This window comes from Bubalus bubalis, chromosome 4 (assembly GCF_019923935.1).
Source record: "Bubalus bubalis isolate 160015118507 breed Murrah chromosome 4, NDDB_SH_1, whole genome shotgun sequence".
In the NCBI taxonomy this organism is placed as follows: domain Eukaryota; kingdom Metazoa; phylum Chordata; class Mammalia; order Artiodactyla; family Bovidae; genus Bubalus; species Bubalus bubalis.
The window spans coordinates 91645975-91668524 of record NC_059160.1 but is presented as its reverse complement, the minus strand read 5'-3'; the positions used below and the strand labels follow the sequence as shown (position 1 = coordinate 91668524).

The window sequence follows — 22550 nt, the reverse complement described above, 5'->3', positions numbered from 1 at the left end:
TGCTGTAACTCTCTGTTTAGGTCTTACCTGAAGATTTCATAAATTTGAAATGTTTCTAATTTCATTACTGATTTAGACTTTCATTATTATTTACCGAGACAGTTGCCTTAGCTTTGAACTGATCTCCCTTTTTTTTTTTTTTTTTTTTTTTTTTTTGGCCATGCTGTGTGGCATGCAGGATCTTAGTTACTCAACCAGGGAGCAAAACTAAGCCACTTGTAGGAGAAGCTCGGAGTCTTAACCACTGGACCTCCAGGGAAGTCCTCCTGATCTCCTTATCTCTAGTCTCTTTTTACCAAGAGACAGTCTACCACAGTGAGATCTGGAACTAGATTTAGGAGTTTGAATTCTGGGTCTCTCAGGATTGGACAAGTTACTTAACCTCTGTTGCTATGATTTAAAATAGAAATAATGATAATAATAATAGTACCTACCTCATGAGGTTCTTATGAACATTAAAATAATTAATACATGTAAAATAATTAAGACAATGTTAGACAAGCAGTAAATGCTCAATAAATGCTAACTTATTATTGCTTTGATTTAAATTCTAGTGTCTAACTTCAGAGCCTATCTTCTTAATTCTTGTACTCTATTGAAGAGAAGATGAACGTAAGATACGTTTTACAGAGAAAAACTCATAGGACTTGTTAATGGGCATGAAGATAAGAGGAAAAGTATCAATCTAGGATGCCTTCAAGTGTTCTAGTTTGAGCATTTTGATGAATCATTTGCCATCTGGTACAAGGAGGAATAGGGGGTGGAGTGGTAGGCTGGAAAGGTTTGGAGGAAGATCAAAAGTTCACATTTGGACCTGATTCATTTGATATCCCAGAGAGACATCAAAGAGGCAATATTAGATAGGTATTTAAATATGGGATCTGGAGTTCAAAACAGAAGTCTGGACCTAGGTGTGTTTGGGAGTCATCAGATTACTGTGATATTTAAATATATGGGAATTAATGAGATCATCTGGGAGTGTAGAAAGAGAAGAGCCAAAATCACATCCTGAAGTTTTATGGAGGAAGAGGGGTTGCTACAAGGCAGTTGAGGAGGCATTGCTGGTGAAGTAGGAAGAAAATTAGGAGAGGATTTAGGAGGCCAGAGAGGAGAGTAGCCACTGTAGGAGTTAGAGCTCTGTTGAATGCTGCTGAAGGTTGAAGTAAAATGAGCCCAGAGAAGTGACAGTTGAGTTTGGCTACATGAAAGTCATTGGTGACCACGACAATCACTTTTTATGAGGAGTGAAAGCCTAACTGTCGTGGTTTGAGGAAAGAATCAGAGATGAGAAAATGGACACAATATATATAGATAATTTTAGTTGTGAAAGGTACAAAGAAGCATAGTAGTAGTTGAAGGGAGATGTGGGAAAATTTTTTTTATGAATAAGAGCTAGTCAAACCTGAATATATGCTAATGGTTATAATCCAATAAAAGGAGATTGATGGTACATGCATGGGGACAGTCAAGGGAATAAAGTTCTTAGGAATTAAGAACACATGGATTCTAACTCCATGGGTAAGGATTAGCCTTTCCCAGCAGAAAGAATTTTGCCTTCATTGTATCAGGAATAAAAAAAAAGATGGTTTCAAGAGTAAGTAGGTTTGTAGGTTTGGTTGTTAAAGATGCTTAGAAATATTGCATGAAAGATTTAATTAGTAAAATTGTGTGTGGAGAGGCAATTGTAAGTAACATGGAAATACTCAGAAACTCTGCAGGAGTGATAGATAGCCAAGTGCTCGATAGATTTTTTTTTTTTTAATTTGTATGTATTTATCGGCTGTGCTGGGTCTTTGTTGCTGTGCGGGCTTTTCTCTAGTTGCCAAGAGTGGGCACTGCTCTCTAGTTGCAGTACACGGGCTTCTCATTCCCGTGGCTGCTTCTCTTGTTGCCGAGCACAGGCCCTAGGACACGTGGGCTTCAGTGGTTGTGGCTCGAGGGCTCGGTATTTGCAGTTCCAGAGCTCTAGAGCACAGACTCGATAGTTGTGGTTTCGTTTACTCTGCAGCATGAGGGATCTTCCTGGACCTGGGATCAAACCTGTGTCTTCTGCATTGGCAGCTGGATTCTTATGCTGAGCCACCAGGGAAGCCTGTCAATAGAGATTTGATAATAAGTGATAGAAGCACTTTCTGGACTATTCATCCACAAGTATAACCCAGTTGTGTTTGCTGAGTAGCCTAAATTATAAAGACCTGGATTTTCTAATGGGATTATTACTATTCCTATTATTATTGTTGTGGTACTCATTTAAACAATATTTATTGAGTACCTACTATGGCCAGGCCTTGTTAAGGTTTTTGTCACTAGGGTGACAAAACAAATGAGGTCTTTGCACTCTTGGAGCTTGCATTCTTATGGGAGGAGTAGTAAATAGGTAGGTATATAGTGGGTTAAGTAGATAGACAGACAGACAAGGTAGCGTCTTGATGAAAATGCATAGAATCTAGGTAGAGTGACCAGGAATGTTTCCCTGTAGACGTGACATTATAGCAGAGACCTGAATGGTGCAAAACAATCTGGAAGTTGAGTTTGTGGATAGAGGAATCAACTGTTGCAAAAGCCCTGAGTCCTTTTAGTGAAATCAGTTCATTGATACTATCATTCTGTTAGTAGGACTTGCACAAATAGCCGTGTGTAGAGAGCTGGTGTGCATCACCTTAAGAAATATCTTTGGAGCACTGAATAGGAGCTCTTGATTACATTTTCCTCAGGAATGTTTTAAACAAATGCAACTTTATGCCGGGCATTGAGTAATAATACAAAAGGATAAAACTTGGATAAAATTTGTTTACTGTTTCTTTGCTGCCTGAAATGGTGCCAAGCCTAAAAGGCTCACAAAATATTGAATGAATGGATGAATAGACTTAGATTTATATTTGCTATTTTCTAGCCATTTAACCATGGGCAAATGTTTTTAACATTTCAAATTACTTCGTCAGTTTCTTCAACTGGCAAATAAGGAGAGGGACACAGTTGCTCCTTGTGTGGATTGAATGCTAATTGACATGTAAAAAATCAGTGGTGGTAGTGGAATTAGAGCAAGGGAAAGGAGCTATATTTTGTCAGCTGGAATTGTTAGAAGAGGGAAAAGAGAGATGAGAAGTATAATGGGAGATGAAACTGAACAAGTAAGCTGGATCCAGTTTGGAAGGGCCTTGAGTGCCCTGTTGAGGAGCTAGTGTTTTATCAACATTTCAGTGGGAAGCCTCTGAAGCATTGTAAACAGAGTAGTGACATTTTAGATCTACATTTTTAAAGGTTACTCTTGACTGTAGATTGGGGGATAATGATAAAAAGCTAGGTATCGTTCCTGAAAAGGATTGAGGCTTAGTGAACTGGGTGTCTTCTGTATATCCTTAGAACTGCAGTTTAATTCTCTATCTATCATGTGTGTATCCATCTATCTACATACCTACCTATCTACTGTCTATCTATAAAAGGGAGCAAAAGCAGTTCTGCCTTGATTGCATCATCAGGCCTAACTTGGGACATTTCCAGGGAATATGTGGCCTTTTTAGAAGAAAAGACCTTCATCAAAGGTGTGGTCTGAAGGAGAAGGCAGAAATTTTTCATAAGCCCTGCCACTGGAAGCATAAAGGGGAGAGAGGTAGCTAAAGTCTTTTGGCCATTTCGTAGGATAAGTATTCTGATACTTTTAGGATTTCCCCAAAAGTTACTAGTGGTTAAAGCGTTAACAAACAGGAAAATGTCTGTCTTTCACTGCAGAGAGGAATGGGGGACTAGCTAGGCTTGGTAGTGGGAATGGAATGGGCAAGGAATAAGAACCCCAGAAGTGGTGAGTGATGCTTGCTAATGAAAAGGGAGGGAAGTCTAACTGCAAACAAACAAAGAAAATCAAAAGAACTGGGAGACATTTGGGACCTGAAAAGAAGCTTTGAAGTTTGGCAATATAAGGGGCTCAGTGTGGTTTCCCTTAGTCACAGGAAAACAAACAAAAATGTCTTCACAGATAGGTCATAATGTAATGCTAGATATCAGATCTTTGAGTACTGAAAGTGGAGCTGTATTTTTTATGTCAAAACTGCCAGATTCTCTGGAATATATAACCCATGGTTGTCATTCATCTCCTAAATGGGAAGAGTCAGTGATTTCAGAAATTTAATAAAAGAGCCTGGTACTAATGATGCCACAGGTGATGTTTTCAATTAGCAGTGTTTTAATGAGATTTGTAGGCTGTAAGAGCTAATCCTGTAATGTAGGAAAAAAACTGAGAAAGCAGGGCTATATCTGGCAAATCTCTTGAGGTAGGGCTTTGCTGATTCTGATTTCTTTGATTAAACTTTTAATATCTTACAAGCTCCCTGGAAGTAAATTTGATTCTGATATTGGTCAGATTCTTTTCAGCTTCTAAAAATAAGTAAAGCTTCTAGACAGATTTGAAGTGAGAAGTTTTTAGTGACTTTCTAAGTTAAAGGAAGATAACACATTGCTTATAGAAGGAAATAAGTGGTAATTGGCAAATTATTCAGCCAAGTAGAAATGAGGGAAATTCAAAGATTTGGAGGGAGAAAAGAAATTAGCTTCATTTGGAGGGAAATTTTGAGATGTACTTGATAAATGACATCAATTCAAACCTCTGATCTCCCCTAACTGTGCTGAAGAATGGTCTATTCCCAGAAGCAATTCTTAAAGTGCTTAAAGAACCTTAAGCCCAGTACTGAGATCTGGGAAAAAAGTTCTAGGAACACTGTTCCTAAAGAAAGACTGTCGGATGATCAATCTCTCTTTCACAGATAGCATCAGCATAAAATCCACTTGTGGTGGATTTATCTAGCTCACTTGTGTTTTGAGGTCACACCGAACAGTCTCTGTTCCAGGTTTGAAGTTCAGATTTGAAGTTCCAGAGGCGTAGAGTTAAGCTACTGAGGGCAAAATTGTATATAAAACACCTACTGTAAACATAGTAGGCCCTTTTGAGTTACATAATCTTTATTTTTAAATAATTCATTTATGCTTCCTCAAGTATTAGTCATACTTTAAGGGCAATGAACTGGAATGTAGAAAAACAGTAGGTGTTTGTAGAATAGTAAGATTTGTTGATGTGCAGAAAGAGAAATTTAGATGATAATGATGCTTTTTGCTCTGTAAGAGGATCTTATCTATACCGTGTTTATTACTATCTCTTCCACCTGAAAGAGGGCCCAGAACATAGTAGGTGCTCAAAGACTAGTGAAAGTTGCTCAGTCGTGTCCGACTCTTTGTGACCCCATGGACTATACAGTCTGTGGGATTCTCCTGGCCAGAATACAGGAGTCAGTAGCCTTTCCCTTCTCCAGGGGATCTTCTCAACCCAGGGTTCAAACCCAGGTCTCCCGCATTGCAGGCAGATTCTTTACCAGCTGAGTCAAAGACTATTGGATGAATAAATGAAGGGAAAAAAAAAAGTTTTAAAGAAATTTACTAATTCAGTGTCAAGGTGAGTGGTTTCTCTCCAGTAGTGGTGATGGAGTTGCACAAGTCTGAACAAACTCCCTTACCCTTAGTGCTGATGTTTCAAGATGGCTTGCTGAGGTCCTCTGTAAAGTCAAATCTTGGTGCAGAAAGTTGGTCATCCTAGATGACACTGAGATCAAACCCTTTACTTTGGCTTAGACTGGGCACTAAGAAGTTAAACTCACCAAACTCTCCCCCACCAGTTCAGATTTAGCTGGCATGGGATATGGCCTGGAAGGGAGTTTTAAAAGCTCCCCAGGAGATTCTTAATATTCAGCTAAGGTTGAGAGCTAGTGATGTTCATATGCCTTCTGTACAGACCTTTGATTTAGTAATGCAGTCTACAAATGTGACAGAAGATGACTTGAAAACTATCTTATATTTCCAGTATTTGGACTACAATTTTTAAGATATCTTCAGTGTGAATATGTTGGCTGTTAGATTTAGCAGCATCCTTAGTTGCTTTATATTGGAGAGTTATGTACTATATGAGTTAAAAAATGAGAGAGAGTGAGAGAGCCAAAAGTGACCCAATAAAGATGAGTTGAAAGAAGAATGATTTTTCTGTTGAGTACGATCTGTTTACTCTCTGGGTATTTGTTTAACTAAACAAATTTAATTTAATTTGTTTATTAAAGTAGATAATATAGTATTTTTGGTTTACTCCCAAGCAGTTAGATGAAAGTTGTTTTTTAAATAGCGCTATTCTAAGAAAGGTTGATTTAATATCTTCCTGTATATAACCACCACTACTATTAAGTTTTATTGTAAAGAATTCTTTAGAAACATTGGAACAAGGGCATTTTCCTTTCTTTATCTTATTGGCTTAACAAAAGAAAAAAGAAAGTGAAAGTGAAGTCGCTCAGTCATGTCTGACTCTTTGAGACCCTGGGGACTGCAGCCCACCAGGCTCCTCTGTCCATGGGATTCTCCAGGCAAGAATACTGGAGTGGGTTGCCATTTCCTTCTCCAGGGGATCTTCCCGACTCAGGAATCGAACCCAGGTCTCCTGCATTGCAGGCAGACACAGGCAGACACTTTAACCTCTGAGCCACCAGACTTCTCGTGGATCTGAGGATTGATTGTGCAGATCTGCCTCGTGTGGTGTCAGCTGAGGTTCTGTGGTCATCTAGGGGCCTGGGCTGGAACATCACAGTCTAATGCTAGGTTCTTTGGGACCCTGGGATGGCTGCGTTACCACCACCACTACCACATCGTACATCCCTACCCCTACACCCTGCCCCATAGCCTCGGCCTCTCTCTCCACTAGCCACTCCCTGTGATCTCTCCAGCAGGATGGTGGTGATGGTTTAGTCACTAAGTTGTGTCTCTTGTGACCCAGTGGACTATAGCCAGCCAGGTACCTCTGTCCATGGGATTCTCCAGGCAAGAATACTGGAGTAGGTTGCCATTTCCTCCTCCAGGGGATCTTTCCGACCCAGGAATTGAACCTGGTTCTCCTGCATTGGAGGTAGATTCTTTACTCACTGAGCTACAAGGGAAGTCCAGCAGGGTAGGCAGACTTCTTATGTAGACCAAGTATAACCAATAAACAAAAGCAAGGAAGGCAGACTTCTGATTTATTTATTGGTTGTGCTAGGTCTACCATGCTGCGGGCTTTCTCTGGTCGTGGTGAATGGGGACCACTCTCCGTTGTCATAAACGGGCTTCTCTGTGGCAGCACAGGCTCTCAGGTAGGTGTGCTCAGTAGTTGAGGCTCCAGGGCTCTAGAGCACGGGCTCAGTAGTTGTGGCATGTGGGCTTATTAATAGTTGTTCCATGGCGTGTGGAATCCCTGGACCAGGGATTGAACCTGTGTCTCCTCCATTGGCAGGCAGATTCTTACCCACTGTACCACCAGGGAAATCTGGTAGACTTCTTACCTGGCGATTCAGGGTTCCCCAAAGCACAAAAATGAAAGCTGACAGTCTTTCTTAAAGATTGGCTCCTAAGCCAGAGCTGGCACACAGCTATTTCCTGTACATTGCCTATGTTAGAGCAAATTACTAGCCCAGATTCAAGGGGTAAGGGAGCCACTGAAGGGTGTGAATACCAAGAGATACCCGTCATCAGAGACCATTTCAGGAGATTAGTTACCAAAGGGACATTTAGCAGCCGAATTAAGAGATCTCATGCAATTTTACTGATTTATAAAACTTAAGGCTATACTTGGGTTATTTAGATTTTACTTATTTTCATTTTTTTCACCAAACTGTTTCAGGAATTGCCTTGTTACAGTTAGATAGAAACTGTCTGGCCACTGTTTAGCTAAAAGTGAGATATAAATGAAAAGAACTTAGTAAGTTGTAGACTGATTAGGGGAAAGTGAGTACAGAATGGGGAATAATGTCATAAATTTTATGTTAGAAAAATTAATAGTTTTCCAGCAAATCTGGAAAACTCAGCAGTGGCCATAGGACTGGAAAAGGTCAGTTTTCATTCCAATCCTAAAGAAAGTTCAAATTATTGTACAATTGCACTCATTTCACATGCTAGCAAGATTTAGCTCAAAATCCTTCAAGCTAGGCTTCAGCAGTACTTGAACTGAGAACTTCCAAATGTACAAGCTGGATTTAGCAAAGGTAGAGGAACCAGAGATCAACTTGCCAACATCTACTGGGTCATAGAAAAAGCAAAGCAATTCCAAAAAAAAATCTGCTTCTGCTTCATTGACTACGCTGAAGATTTTGACTATGTGGATCACAAAAAACTGTGAAATATTCTTGAAGAGATGGGAATGCCAGACCACCTTACCTGCCTCCTGAGAAACCTGTATGCAGGACTAGAAGCAATGTTAGAACTGGACATGGAACAACAGACTGGTTCAAAATTGGGAAAGGAGTATTACTCGTCAAGGTTGTATGTTGTCATCCTGTGTATTTAACTTATTTGCAGAGTACATCATACAAAATGCTGGGCTGGATGACTCACAAGCTAGAATCAAGGTTGTCAGGGGAAATATCAACAACCTCAGATAAGCAGATACCACTTTAATGGCAGAAAGTGCAGAGGAACTAAAGAGCTTCTTGATGAAGGTGAAAGAGGAGAGTGAAAAAGCTGGCTTAAAACTCAACATTGAAAAAACTAAGATCATGGCATCCGGTCCTGTCACTTCATGGCAAAGAGATGGGGAAAAATGGAAACTGTAAGATTTCATTTTCTTGGGCTCCAAAATCACTGCCGATGGTGACTGCAGTCAGGGAAATTAAAAGGCCCTTCCTTCTGAGCTTCCCTGGTGGCTCAGATGGTAAAGAATCTGCCTGTAGTGTGGGAGACCCAGGTTTGATCCTTGGGTTGGGAAGATCCCCTGGAGAAGGGAATGGCAGCCCACTCCAGTATGCTTGCCTGGAAAATCCCATGGACAGATGAGCCTGGCAAGCTACAGTCCATGGGGTCACAAAGACTTGGACACGACTGAGCAACTAACACTTTTGTTTTCTCTTTCCTCCTGGGAAGAAAAGCGATGACAAACCTAGATAGCATATTAAAAAGCAGAGATATCACTTTATCGAGAAAGGTCCATATAGTCAAAACTATAGTTTTTCCATTAGTGATGTATGGATGTGAGAGTTGTACCATAAAGAAGGCTGAGTGCTGAAGAATTGCTGCTTTCGAACTGTGGTGCTGGAGAAGACTCTTGAGAGTCCCTTGGACTGCAAGGAGATGAAATTAGTCAGTCCTAAAGGAAGTCAGTCTTGAATATTCACTGGAAGGACTGATGCTAAAGCTGAAGCTCCAATACTTTGGCCACCTGATGTGAAGAACCAGCTCATTGGAAAAGACCCTGATTATGGGAAAGATTGAGGGCAAGAGGAGAGAGGAGGCAACAGAGGATGAGATGGTTGGATGGCATGGACATGAGTTTGTGCAAACTCAGGGAGATAGTGAAGGACAAGGAAGCCTGGCATGCTGTAGATCATGAGGTGGCAAAGAATTGGACACGACTTAACGTCTGTACAACAACAGCAAAAGAGACACCATTTATTGACTGCTCTTGGGCTTCCCAGGTGGCACTAGTGGTAAAGAGCCCACCTGCCAATGCAAGAGACAAAAGAGAAATATGTTTGACCCCTGGGTCGGGAAGATCCCCCAGAGGAGGGCATGGCAACCCACTCCAGTTTGCTTGCCTGGAGAATCCCATGGACAGAGGAGCCTGGCGGGCTACACTCCACAGGGCTGCAGAGTCAGACTGAAGCGACTTAGCACTGAAACATAAAAGTCCAAAAGAAAGAAAAATATAGGAAAGAAGAAAAATAATTTTATTTTAAAAGTTGATATGTAGTTTTTAGTACTTAGAATAGTCTGTCTGACACTGCTGCTGCTAAGTCACTTCAGTCGTGTCTGACTCTGCGACCCCATAGGCGGCAGCCCACCAGGCTCCCCCATCCCTGAGATTCTCCAGGCAAGAACACTGGAGTGGGTTGCCATTTCCCTCTCCAATGCATGAAAGTGAAAAGTGAAAGTGAAGTCGCTCAGTCATGTCCGACTCTAGCGACCCCATGGACTACAGCCCACCAGGCTTCTCCGTCCATGGGATTTTCCAGGCAAGAGTACTGGAGTGGGGTGCCATCGACACTAGTAGATACTTAATAAACATTTGAATGAATGATTGAAGTTTTCTTTTTAAAGAGGGAGTTATCAATACGTCAGGAAACACGTTCTACTTGCTAGCTAGTTCATACATGTTTAGCAGTAGAAGAGTGTGTTCCAAGTAGAATTCATTAGAATCATCTTTGGCCAAAAGAAAGTGTAGATTCTGTTTAAGAATTGAAACTCTTTTTATGTCTTTTGCCAAGAATATAATTTTTAGGAATCATCTATGTTAGGGAAAACTATACTGATGAGTTTTTGGATTTGTTATAAAGAAAATTTAGCGTACCTTGATTTTATCTGTGCCTTTATTATGATTTGTGTAGTACTTGTTTTGTCATGGCAAGTACACAAAGGTAAAAATGAAAAATATGCAAAGGTAAAAATGAAAAATTGTAAAAATATGTAGGATGGTTTATAAGCCAGTTGGTCTAGCCAGCATACAGGCTTTATAGTTATCATTTGGTCATTGCTTTCTGTAGCAGATGACACAGAGTAATATGCTTTGGACTCTAATAGCAGTGAACTTGTGATATTTCTTCTTCTCGAGGGCACTATATGCTGTATAGCCTTTTCTAATAACACATAGCCTTTCTAGGCCTAACCCAATCAGCTTCTAAAACTTGAGCAGGCTTAAGACATTTCATCCTTTTAGAATAATAAAACCATTTAATTGATCTTGTGATTTATTTTTGATTGGCTTAATTTAATGTTTAAAATGAGGCCAACTCTGAACTGATCAGTCCTAAACTCTTGAATCTCTTAGTAAACCTACAAGACTTCTTTGCTTCAAACATCATTGCCTTGACTTACTCTTCAAACAACATGATGTTTGATCCCCTCATTTATTCTCATCTATTTCCTTAGATTTTTAAAGTCTTTTTAAAGTTCTGCATTCAGAGCTAAGCACAGTTATCAAGTGTAGGCAGTTTGCATAGAGAAGAAGGCCATTTCCCTCCTCAGCCTTTACTTTTAATGAAACATGATTATCAGCATTTGGGGCAGCCATAGCACATTTTGTCTCACTGAAATAGATTTTTTTAAGTCCTAGTGTTTCTCACATATATTGGGCCATTTTGTTGATGTTAATTCTAAGTGCATGACTTTATATTTATCCTTATTCAAGTTTATCCTGTTCGATTTAGCCTTCTATTCCAGCCACTTAGGATTACTTTAAAAGTTGATTTTTATCATATATGATATTGCTTTCCCATCCTAGTTCCGTCATTTGCATATTTGATCATCATCCAAGTCATTTATTTATAAAAAGCGTCGCAGAGGACAGTTTCCCTGGGGTCCTGTGGAGCATCACTAACCTTCTTCCAGACTTACTCACCATAGGTGCACTTGCATATAGTAGTCATCTTAACCACTTAACTTACAGAATTCATATTTTTCACCTTCAACAAAGATCTCAAGAGAGACTATTTTATACATTGCTGAAATCCAGAAGTATTTATGTTTATAGCATTCCTTTGTCCAACCACATTTTAAAAGGAAACTGAGATAGTTTGGTTCTGGTTTCTAGCGATCCTTGATGCCTTGCCTGAATACTCATAAACTATTCTTTTAACGGGCTTCCCTGGTGACTCAGTGGCAAACAATCCTACTTGCAGTACAGGAGACGCAGGTTCAATTCCTGGGTTTGAAAGATCTCCTGGACAAGGAAATGGCAACCCACTCCAGTATTCTTGCCAGGCAAATCTCATGGATAGAGGAGCCTGGCAGGCTGCAGTCCCTGGGGTCTCAAAGAGTCAGACACGACTGAACAGTTGGGCATTCTTTTAATAACTGTTTCTGCAGGCTTGCCTTGGATTTCATATCAGATCACTGTGGTGTAAGGTGTGAAGAATATACTCTTTTCATGTTGAAAATTGCTACTACAGACATAAAAAGCTAATGTGATGTTTGGCATTATCAGAACCAGGAGATTTGTCTGAGTTCACATACTGAGTGTCACCTACAGATCTCATCTTCTCATTCTCTAATTTTCCTGGTATACAGTTTCATCCAGGTATATAATTTCATTCCTGGCACTTTTTGATAGTCTCCTTATGTATTGTGAGCCATTAATCCCATGTTTGGTCTTCTTTTTCTATTCTTAAGGTGGTGTTTCTTTACAGAAAAGATAGAAGAAAAACCAGGGATCGAGATGTTCTCCTGTCTCTTTTTTATATTAATTATGTGTCATATACAACAAAAAGTGGACCTGTGCTTTCCCTTAGCTTTTTTTGCAGGTCTCAGCACAGTCTGGGCTTCAACTCAAGCTTGTTCCTTTTATATATTGCCACTTTTTAAAAAATAGTTTTTTCCTTTTATATATATATATTTTTTTTTCTTGTGCGTGTCCTTCTAATTCTGTGTTGATTGGTGAGCTTTCCACCCACTCTGTGTAGATACCACCCTTCTTTTTCCCCTCCATCTCAGACAGCATGGGATTGGCAGATTTCATTTTTGAGGACTTTTTTTTCATCTCAGACCATGAGCTTGGATCCCATCTTCTTCCCTGTTTGAACCCTGCTCTTAACTGTGTTCCTTATTCTTCTTCCAGCTTACCTGGCTTGGTTGCTTTCATTTGAGGCTCCCAGCACTTCCTCTTTTGCAATCCATTTCTCTTTCTTGGTCAGCTTAGATTCAGAATTATAGTTCTTATCTCTTCTGCTGTCTGGATGATAAACAACTAGCCAGGCAGGTTTTTTTTTTTTTTTTTAACCATGTATGCTGCTTTTTAGTTGAAAAATTTTCACCAGTTGTTCAGGTAGCAAACATCTTTTATCACTTGTGACAGAGGGCTCTTACCAAGAAAGTTAGCTGATTTCATCATTACTCGGTAGTTAGGGCATCTCACTGGCTTCATAGTAAAACTTTCAGGGCCATCTCTCCTTGCCAGGTGTCCTCCCTTATCTGCCCTTCCATCCTTCCCATACATCCAAGGAAATCATTCTGCTGTCCTCTCCTCTTTAAAAGTGTCATAGCCAGTTATTTCGGAGAAGGCAATGGCAGCCCACTCCAGTGCTCTTGCCTGGAAAATCCCATGGACGGAGGAGCCTGGTAGGCTGCAGTCTTTGGGGTCGCTGAGAGTCGGACACGACTGAGCGACTTCACTTTCACTTTTCACTTTCCTGCGTTGGAGAAGGAAATGGCAGCCCACTCCAGTGTTCTTGCCTGGAGAATCCCAGGGACAGGGGAGCCTGGTGGGCTGACATCTATAGGGTCACACAGAGTCGGACACGACTAAAGCGACTTAGCAGCAGCAGCAGCCAGTTATTTACTGGATGGTTTTTTTCTTTTTATTTATTTATTTTTACTTTTTTTCTTTTGAAGCTGACCTCAGGGTGTATAGTCTTTTCAGTTCTTGTCCTTTCATGCTGTAACTAACATAGGAATACTGGCATGTTTTCTTTCATATTTTCTTTTCATCATGATGGAGTCTAAAGTATTATAAATAGGGAAGTTAGCCGTTCATGGCATCTTATTGTCCCAAGTTAGTTTCTAATTTCCTTAGTTGCTATGGACACCTTTCTGTTTACCTTTCTTAACCAAAGTTAAGCTCACCAAATCTCTTCCTCTCTTTGCTCCAGGCTCTCTAGAAGAGGGTTCAGGAACTGGCAGGGCTGATGGAGAAGGTTAAACTGTAGGTGTGCGCTAGTAGAGACCATTCAGAGGCTGCCTTATCTCAAAAGGGTAATTTATACTTCAGGGGACCATGAAGCAGCTCTTCATGGAATCCCAGTTACAAACAGGAAAGATCATACCTGATACCGTTTCTGTTCCTCAGTGACTTCCAATCAGATGCTTTCTGCTAGGCCTCTACACTCAGGGGTGGTTTTCTACTTAGTGGCACACATTTTTAACATGCAATCAACTTTAACAGGTAAGGTTTCTGTATCCTTACATTTAATCAGAGATACTGTGAAATGTTGAGAATTCAAAAATGATCAAAATATATTAGGACTGGAATATTCTGGAGAATGCAGGCAAATAAACAAAAATATAAATCATGTCAACAAGTATTTCAACACACCAAGGAGAAGTTATTCCCTTTAAACAGCTCATGTTTCACTGGAATGAATTAAGTATGAGGCAGAGACTACAATAAAATGCTAAATTGGTAACAACCACTTAGAGTTCACTAGAGTTAGTTTTCCAAAGCTGCACTCAGTCAGAGAAGGAACAGACTTCTGTATTTCAAAATTGTTTCCTGCTGAATTGTTATTGTTGTGGGATAAGTGGGGGCCTAGAGCTGTGTTTATCAGTGACCTTTAGCCTTCACTTCTAAGAATGTGGAGCTGAATGGATTCTTGCTCCCACAGCAGAGTAAAAGCAGCTCAGTGTGGCAAGAACATGAGTGATTATATTCAAGGATTTTAGATTTTAAAATCTCTAATGAGAGAGTACTTGGGTTGGCTGTACTGTTTTGAGTTGATTTTAGGGGTAGTAGTTTTAGAATTCTAGCCTCAATTGACAGCCCTTTGCTTAGTCACGAGGGGCTAATGTGTAATGTATAATGTGTAATGCCACATTATACTGAGAAGACTAGAAACTGTTGTTATATATTAACCTTACTAGGCACTGATAACTTGAGAGGAACAAAACAACACAATCACCCTATGTTCATAGTGTTTCAGCTGTTGCTATGTTGCAAAATCTGATTGGCCTTGATTCTTGGTAATCATCAGTCATCTTTCAAGAAATCATCAGGTATGATGCATTTGGGGATGATAAGGCAGCTAAGTTTTCTGAAGACTGACATCATGTTTCTTAATTTTGCTTTATTTTCCATGCTGTTTGCTGTGGGAGCTTCCTCATTTTCCCGAGAAGAAGAACTGGGACAGAGTACTTTTCTAGAAACCCCAGTGCTTCTACGTTTTAAATGATCATCTCAAGGGTACCATAGTACATCTCACCTGACAAATTAATATGGACAGAAACGATTCCCTGCCTTCTCCACCTTTAACACCATGGTGTAAACAAGGCACCCACACCTCCAGACTAGAGGAAAAGGAAAGCACACTTTGTTTTTCTTGCCTTTGAAATTCTTTTTAGCTGTAAGAAACCTGTGTTTCATGAATACTGGTTTGCATCTCGGCTTCCTGGATTCAACTCATAATGCATATAGCCTTGCTAAACATTAGATGTCAGTTGAAAGAGAAATTTCCTTCTTTTCTAACCCTCCTTTTTTTTCTTTAGCATTTATACCATCAAATTTCTATTATACTATGTGTATTCTTGGATCTTGCTTGTTTTATATTCCAATAAGACTTATGATGTTTATGTGATTTGCATGATTATAGTCATTTTTCTATAAATGATTGTTTTTGCCTGAATATAATAATTTTATAATCTAATGTTTGGGAATAATGTAGGCTGTTGAGGGATATAGGTACACATAAGGAATTGCCTTTCCGTCTGTGGTTAGTGAAGTTGATATTGATCTCTTTTTTATAATATAAGCATAATATTAAATTATAGGTAAAAGTTTGAGTGTATTTCATTTTGAATGTGGAGAATGTTGATAAGTCACTCCATCCCTGACCTCTAACCTTTTAGTTTCAAGGGTTTACGTCATGTGTCTTTTTACCTGTCTTTTATATGTGCAAGTACACTGTGGCCTATACATATTTTTTCTATTAAAAAAACTTTATTATAGAAAATTTCAAACATACATTAAGAAAATAATGATTTTGTACATATCCTCTTGTACGCACCCCCCAGCTTTAAATATTTCATATTATGACTCTTTTATAGATTCTTTACTACCAGCACCACCTGGGAAGCCCCTACCATTTCTCATCCTCCACTTAACTAATTTTTTTTTTTTTTTAGTAAAATTTATATATGTTAAAATGAATTTCATCTGTACTTTACAACTATGTAATCCATATACCTAACATAATATAGAACACTTTTATATTCTAGAAAGTTCCCTGATATACCTTCATAGTTGATCCCTACCGTGGTAGAAAGTCACTGTACTTTTAAATTTTGCTTGTTTTAGAGCATCATATATCATGCATTATATTGATATATTCTTTTTTCTGATTTCTTTTGTTCAATATCACATCTGTGAGATTGAACCATTTTGTTGAATTCCTTGTTTTGCTGAGTAGTAGTATTGTATGAGCATACTGCAGTTTGTATTAATATATCCATTTTCTTAGTTATGAATATTTGGATTCTTTCCAGTTTTTGCTTGTATGCTATGGATATCTATGTGTAAGTCTTTGGCTGTTCTTATACTTTCATTTCTCTTGGATAAATACCTATGAGTAGAATTGCTAGATCAAGGGGCCAATGCATGTTTACTCTTGTAAGAGACTGCCTACCATTTTTCTAAAGTGGTTGCATCATTTTACATTCCTACTGGCAAAGGATGAGAGTTCTAGTTGCTCCACATCCTTGCCAACACTTGGGTTCTCCTTCCTCTTCATTTTAGCTGTCCTAGTGAGTATATGTACATAGTCTTTAAATTAAAATACATTTTATTTTGATAACTTTGCGGCATGTCTTGAGATAATAGAAAATGCTTTTTAATTTGATTCAGCTCTTAAAATCCTTTTAAAGTTTGATCTGTACTGAATGCTGATCACAGTAGTTGGTCTCCAGGGCCCAGGATATTCTTTCTCACTAACCATGGCTAGAGGTTCTGAGGGAAAATTATTGGTAATCTTTTACACCCATTTTAGCCCCTTATTATTTCTGAAAGACTTTCTCATATATTTATCTTTGACAGCAGATGTGGTTCCCATTTTATAGATGAAGTGATGAACACTCAAAAGAACTTGCCTAAGATTTGCCCAAGGGTTTTAGAGACTGAAACCCAGGACTTCTAACTTGGTCCCATACTGTTTAGGACATCAGAAGGAGTTCAGTTCAGTTCAGTCGCGTCCGACTCTTTGCCACCCCATGAATCGCAGCACGCCAGGCCTCCTTGTCCATCACCAACTCCCAGAGTATACCCAAACTCCTGTCCATCGAGTTGGTGATGCCATCCAGCCATCTCATCCTCTGTCATCCCCTTCTCCTCCTGCCCCCAATCCCTCCCAGTATCAGGGTCTTTTCCGATGAGTCAGCTCTTCACATGAGGTGGCCAAAGTATTGGAGTTTCAGCTTCAGCATCATTCCTTCCAATGAACACCCAGAACTGATCTCCTTTAGGATGGACTGGTTGGATCTCCTTGCAGTCCAAGGGACTCTCAAGAGTCTTCTCCAACACCACAGTTCAAAAGCATCAATTCTTCAGCGCTCAGCTTTCTTCACAGTCCAACTCTCACATCCATACATGACCACAGGAAAAACCATAGCCTTGACTAGACGGACCTTTGTTGACAAAGTAAAGGAGTAACATACTAGAATTAGTCAGATATGTGTGTTTGCATATAACAAGCTTTTTCTTGGAGGAGTTTGCTGGTAGGGATATCTCCATGTTAGTTGTATTCCATGGAGTGTGAGCTGACCTTGAAATATGTACTGGTCATTGATTGCTGCTTTTCATTTGGTTTCTTGGAATTTTGATTCTTGTTTAAATCCTTACAGTAGATGAGCTGATGTACTTATAAAAATACTTTAGTTTGCCTTTCTGAGAACAAATACATCACTGAGAGTCCTAAATTGACATTTTGGAACCCTGCATACAGTTTTCAGAGCCGTTTTAGGAACCCCTGTCTGTGATTCTTAGAAACGCTCTTTGGACACTTAAGTGATTTTTAGCAATGAATGTCTGTCACTGCCCACATTGTTGGGGTCAGAGGGATATCCCAGCAGGTCACCTGAGCTGGATGGTTAGAAAGAAACTTCATGGTGAGTAATGTTTATGGTTTTTGAAAGCAAACTGCAGTTAAAGGTTTCAGTATAAATCTGCTCTTACACCATTGTCAGATGTTAAAGTAAGGCATTTGCTTTATTTTAGTGATGTCCTTGCACTGCCCATTTTCAAGCAAGAAGAATCAAGTTTGCCTCCAGATAATGAGAATAAAATCCTCCCTTTTCAATACGTGCTTTGTGCTGCCACTTCTCCAGCGGTGAAACTCCATGATGAAACTCTGACATATCTCAATCAAGGTTAGATGTGGTCTTACTCATTAGTATTATTTATAGACCTACTGGATTTGTGATATTTAATTAGGTACACTTACGTGTTTAAAAAAACTATACCTTTCTAGTGTGACCTATTTAAGTCAAAAACTTACTTTAGAAATTTGAGTTTCAGTGTTGTATTTGATAAATATTACTGGTTTCTTTCTTCTACCTGCCCATTTTTAGTTCTAATCTCCCCTTTCAATCCCTGTTCCCTGAACATCCCTGTTTGTTACTGTCTGAGAAGTATTACTGTATCCAGCTCTTTTATATACCAGTTGTGTGACCTTGGACAAGTTGATTAGACTCTACATTTCAGTTTCCTTATATGTGAAACTGAAATTGATAATACCTTAGAGAGTTGTATCAATTAAATGATATAATTTATGAAAAACATTTAGCATTGTGCTTAGCATATAGTAAAGGATTATAGTTGTTACTAATAATGTTACACTCTTGTGTATTCAGACAACTGAATTTTATTCTTTTTGAATCTTGGGAAGTTAACCTATGATAAATATAATATATAGTTACTTTTTCCTTCTAGGACAGTCTTATGAAATCCGAATGCTAGACAATAGGAAACTTGGAGAACTTCCAGAAATTAATGGCAAGTTGGTGAAGGTAAAAGAAAACAAGTACTGACCCTTTTTGGATTAATATTTTTCCTTTCCTAAGGGGCTTGGTGGTAATCTCTCATCTACTATAGTTTGTTGGCAGAGTGGTAAACTGCTGTGTTATTTCTTAGGGGCCAGAATGAACCCACCTATTCACCTGGATTTTTCAGAGCTGCCGAAAGAGAAAACTTAGCGTACCAGGCCTGGAGAGTCTCATGACTCAGTGACGTTCTTTTTGGGTGGAATAAAGTAGCCTCCTTGAGATCTTTAGAGAAGTTCCAGTGTGTCTTTGGATACTTGGTCTAGTAGCAAGGAAACCAGGAGCTACTGTTGATGAATAGCAGTTTTCTTAGTCTGGACTGATAGTAAGGAACACAATATAATTGAGATGGAGGAGTTTGGTCAGCTGCTGTAGAAGATGATATAAGAGAGATGTCAACAGGCATGTCCACAGAGTTAAGAGTAACAAAAGGAAAGCTGATGGAAGCAGCCCCTGCCTACCCTCAATGTTTACAGGTTTTATGGTGAGTTAGCAAGCAAGGACTTGGTAAGGATTTCATATACATCTAAAGAACTGAGCCAGACATTGCATGGTAACAGTGGACACATGTATTAATGCTTCCAGTGGGAGTTGTTTATGCCTAGTTAGCAATCAGGGCTGATGTTTAAGCCAAGTTTTAATTATGGTACTAGTTAACTAGGAGGATTATATTTGAGCAGTTATAAAGTTTGCCTGGAAATATAGAATGGTACGGGTTTTAAAGTAAAACAGGTCTCAAGAAAAATAATTTTAGGTTGTGTCTGGAAGCCAGCTGAGGGTGACTCCTGCTAGTTTTCTTTGTCAGCACTGATTTTTAAGGGATCCTGTTATCATTTGATTTTGTTGCTTCCTTTTAGAGTATATTCCGGGTTGTGTTCCACGACAGACGGCTACAGTACACCGAACATCAGCAGCTAGAGGGCTGGAGGTGGAACCGACCTGGAGATAGAATTCTTGACATAGGTAAGTTAAGAGAATCCATTGCTTAGAAATGCCTTTAACTATGGTCTGTGAATTGGTTTTCTTTACTTGACATTTGCCTTGACTTAAAATGCTCCAGGGGCTCAATTAACGTGAACTAAGCATAAAATATTACTGGTGTAATGATTTCAAAATTCAAGTTGAAAGTGTAGACACTTAGTTCTGTAACAACTGCATCCATTACTAAAGAGTGCTTTTTGTTTTTGTTTTTTAATTTAGTTGTGGTAAAATATACATAACATAAAATTTACCGTTTTAACCATTTTTAAGTATACAGTTCAGTTGCATTAAGTACATGCCCATTGTTGCACAAGCCATCACTACCATCCATCTCTACAATTTTTTTCATCTCGCAAAACTGAAACTCTGTACCCATGAAACAACCATTTCCCATTCCTTCCTCTCCCCAGCCCCTGGCAACCACCATTCTACTTTTTATCTGTATGAATTTAACTGCTGTAGGTGCCTCATATAAATGAAATCATTATTTGTCTTTTTGTGCCTGGGTTATTTCAGTCAGCATAACCCTCAAGATTCATACATACAGTAGCAAGTGTTACAGTTTCCTTCTCTTTGGGAACACTTATACACTGTTGTGGAAATTAAGTTGGTATAGCCACTGTGGAAAACAGTATGGAGGTTTCTCTGAAAGCTAAAAATAGAACTATCACATGACCTAATATTTCCACTCCTGGGTATATAGCCAAAAGAACCAAAAACACCAATTCAAAAAGATACATGCACCACAGCGTTCATAGAAGCATTGTTTACAGTTGCCAAGATGTGTGCACAACCTGAGTGTCCATCAACAGTTAAATGGATAAAGAAGATGTGATACACACACACACACACACACACATATCCAAGCTCTACAGTGTTAGCCTCTCTTCGTGAATATACTTTTAGTTCTGGCATCTGTCCTTGATCTCTTATTGGTTATTATCTCCTATTGGTAAACATAGTTGCTAAACAGACATAAGTATTACTAATTTTATCTGAGAAAACACTGGTTCTCCTACAGGTATCTTGATACCCATTTGATAAACTGACTTTAGGATAAATCCAACACAGCTAATAGTGTGGAGTGGGACCCGTGTAATGCTTTCTTGTTTGAATCATTGATATTAAAACAGTAGAGAAGTTATAGCACAGTTATAATAACAAATATTAGCTGGCCTTATCCCTCAATTTGAATTATTAATAGCAGTCAGGGAATAATATTTAAATACATGCCATATGGAACAGAAAGTTCTAAAGGCCGTTCATTTTCCTCCCCTCTTGAATATAAGTTGTGTCATCCTATTATAGGATTCTTTGATGACTTCATGAGTCAACTGTTATGTTAAATTTACCCACTTATCTTTGTGATGCAGTGATTTCTGTCTTTATTCGGACACTCTGCTTTATCCTTCTATAACAATCCTCTTAGTTTTTCTCTAGCAGTAACACTGCCCTTAAAACTGTAAGTGAAGCAGATTGTAAATTAAATTTTTCATGACACTAGACTCAGTGTGTAAACTAAATTTGTCTTTAAGTAGAATTCTGGCAAATTAAAAGGAAACTACTTGTAAATTGTCTTATTTTAAAAACTTTTTAAAGTGGAAAAAAGATGCTCAGAAGGAAAGTATTTAGGTCAATTTTAGCTCTAATTGAACTCTTTTTTGGCAAAAAAAAAAGTTTACGGTATGATACACAAAAATCTTGGTAATTCAGGACCAATGATAGAAGAATCGGTGCTTTCTTATTTAAACCCAGCAGCACCCAGAATTGTTCATTGATCACCATTTATTTCTCAGATATCCCAATGTCTGTGGGTATAATCGATCCTAGGGCTAACCCAAACCAACTAAACACAGTGGAGTTCCTGTGGGACCCTGCGAAAAGGACGTCTGTGTTTATTCAGGTAAGACGCTGTGGACAGGGCTCCAGTTTTGCAAAGGATTCAGGTAGGACACTGTGGACAGGGCTCCAGTTTTGAAAAGGATACCTTACCACCAGTTTGGTCCTTAAAGGATAAAAACGTATTGAATTTGAAATCTTTCCAGGGTTGCAACCTGTAAACCCCTGAAAAAATGCAGACTTCTCAACATGTGAAAGCAAAGAGGAGTTTCTGAGTTGCTCTTCTAATTTCTCCAATTTATTTATTTGTTTCTCTCAAAAATACTTGCTAATGCATGCATAATATTTTATTCTTGAGATAAACTTACCTAACAGTTGTCTAGCATTGAGATTATCCTCATTTTTCAGTACTACCAAAGAAGTTATTTTGAACATCTTCATAATTAGAATCTGATTTGCATATCTGATTATGTCCTTTGGGTAGACTGCCTGAAAACTCATATTTGTAATAATGATAGCCAGTAGTTTATTGAGTGATTCTCATCAGAGAGTCACTGTGTTAACGCTTTTTACCCATGATTTTAAGACTTTCAACAAGAATCCTGTGGAGTAAGAATATTCCTTTAGTCTTAGATAAGTTAATAACTTACCCAGGCTAGTATTTGGTCAACCAGGGCTCCACTATGAAGATGTGTCAAGATCTTGGACTTTATGCAGTAGCCTAGCAAACAGTTTTCTTCCCATTGCTCATGAGCTTTCATATTTACTATTCTCCCAGCATGGATGGTGCCTCTGTTTTCTAAAATCTACCATAAATTTCAGGAAAGTTTCATTAACAGAAACCATTTCTCTTCTATGTTAACTCTGTCTTTTCTGAAATAATTAATGAATTCCTCAGAGCAGCTTTTTGTTAACATTAGACCTGTACAATTACTTTGTTTGCATTTGTA

General features: G+C 38.8%; 1 protein-coding gene across 5 annotated transcripts in view; it reads left to right on the top strand.

Moving 5' to 3' along the window:
• TFCP2 (transcription factor CP2) overlaps positions 1-22550 on the top strand; it is a 54617-nt gene that overhangs the window by 18999 nt on the left and 13068 nt on the right. For all 5 annotated transcript variants that reach the window (XM_006058520.3, XM_006058519.3, XM_006058518.3 and 2 more), the window contains exons 2-5: positions 17957-18108; positions 18671-18747; positions 19638-19743; positions 21558-21664. In XM_006058520.3, coding sequence (XP_006058582.1) covers positions 17957-18108; positions 18671-18747; positions 19638-19743; positions 21558-21664 — 442 coding nt within the window. The remainder of the gene's footprint in view (positions 1-17956; positions 18109-18670; positions 18748-19637; positions 19744-21557; positions 21665-22550) is intronic.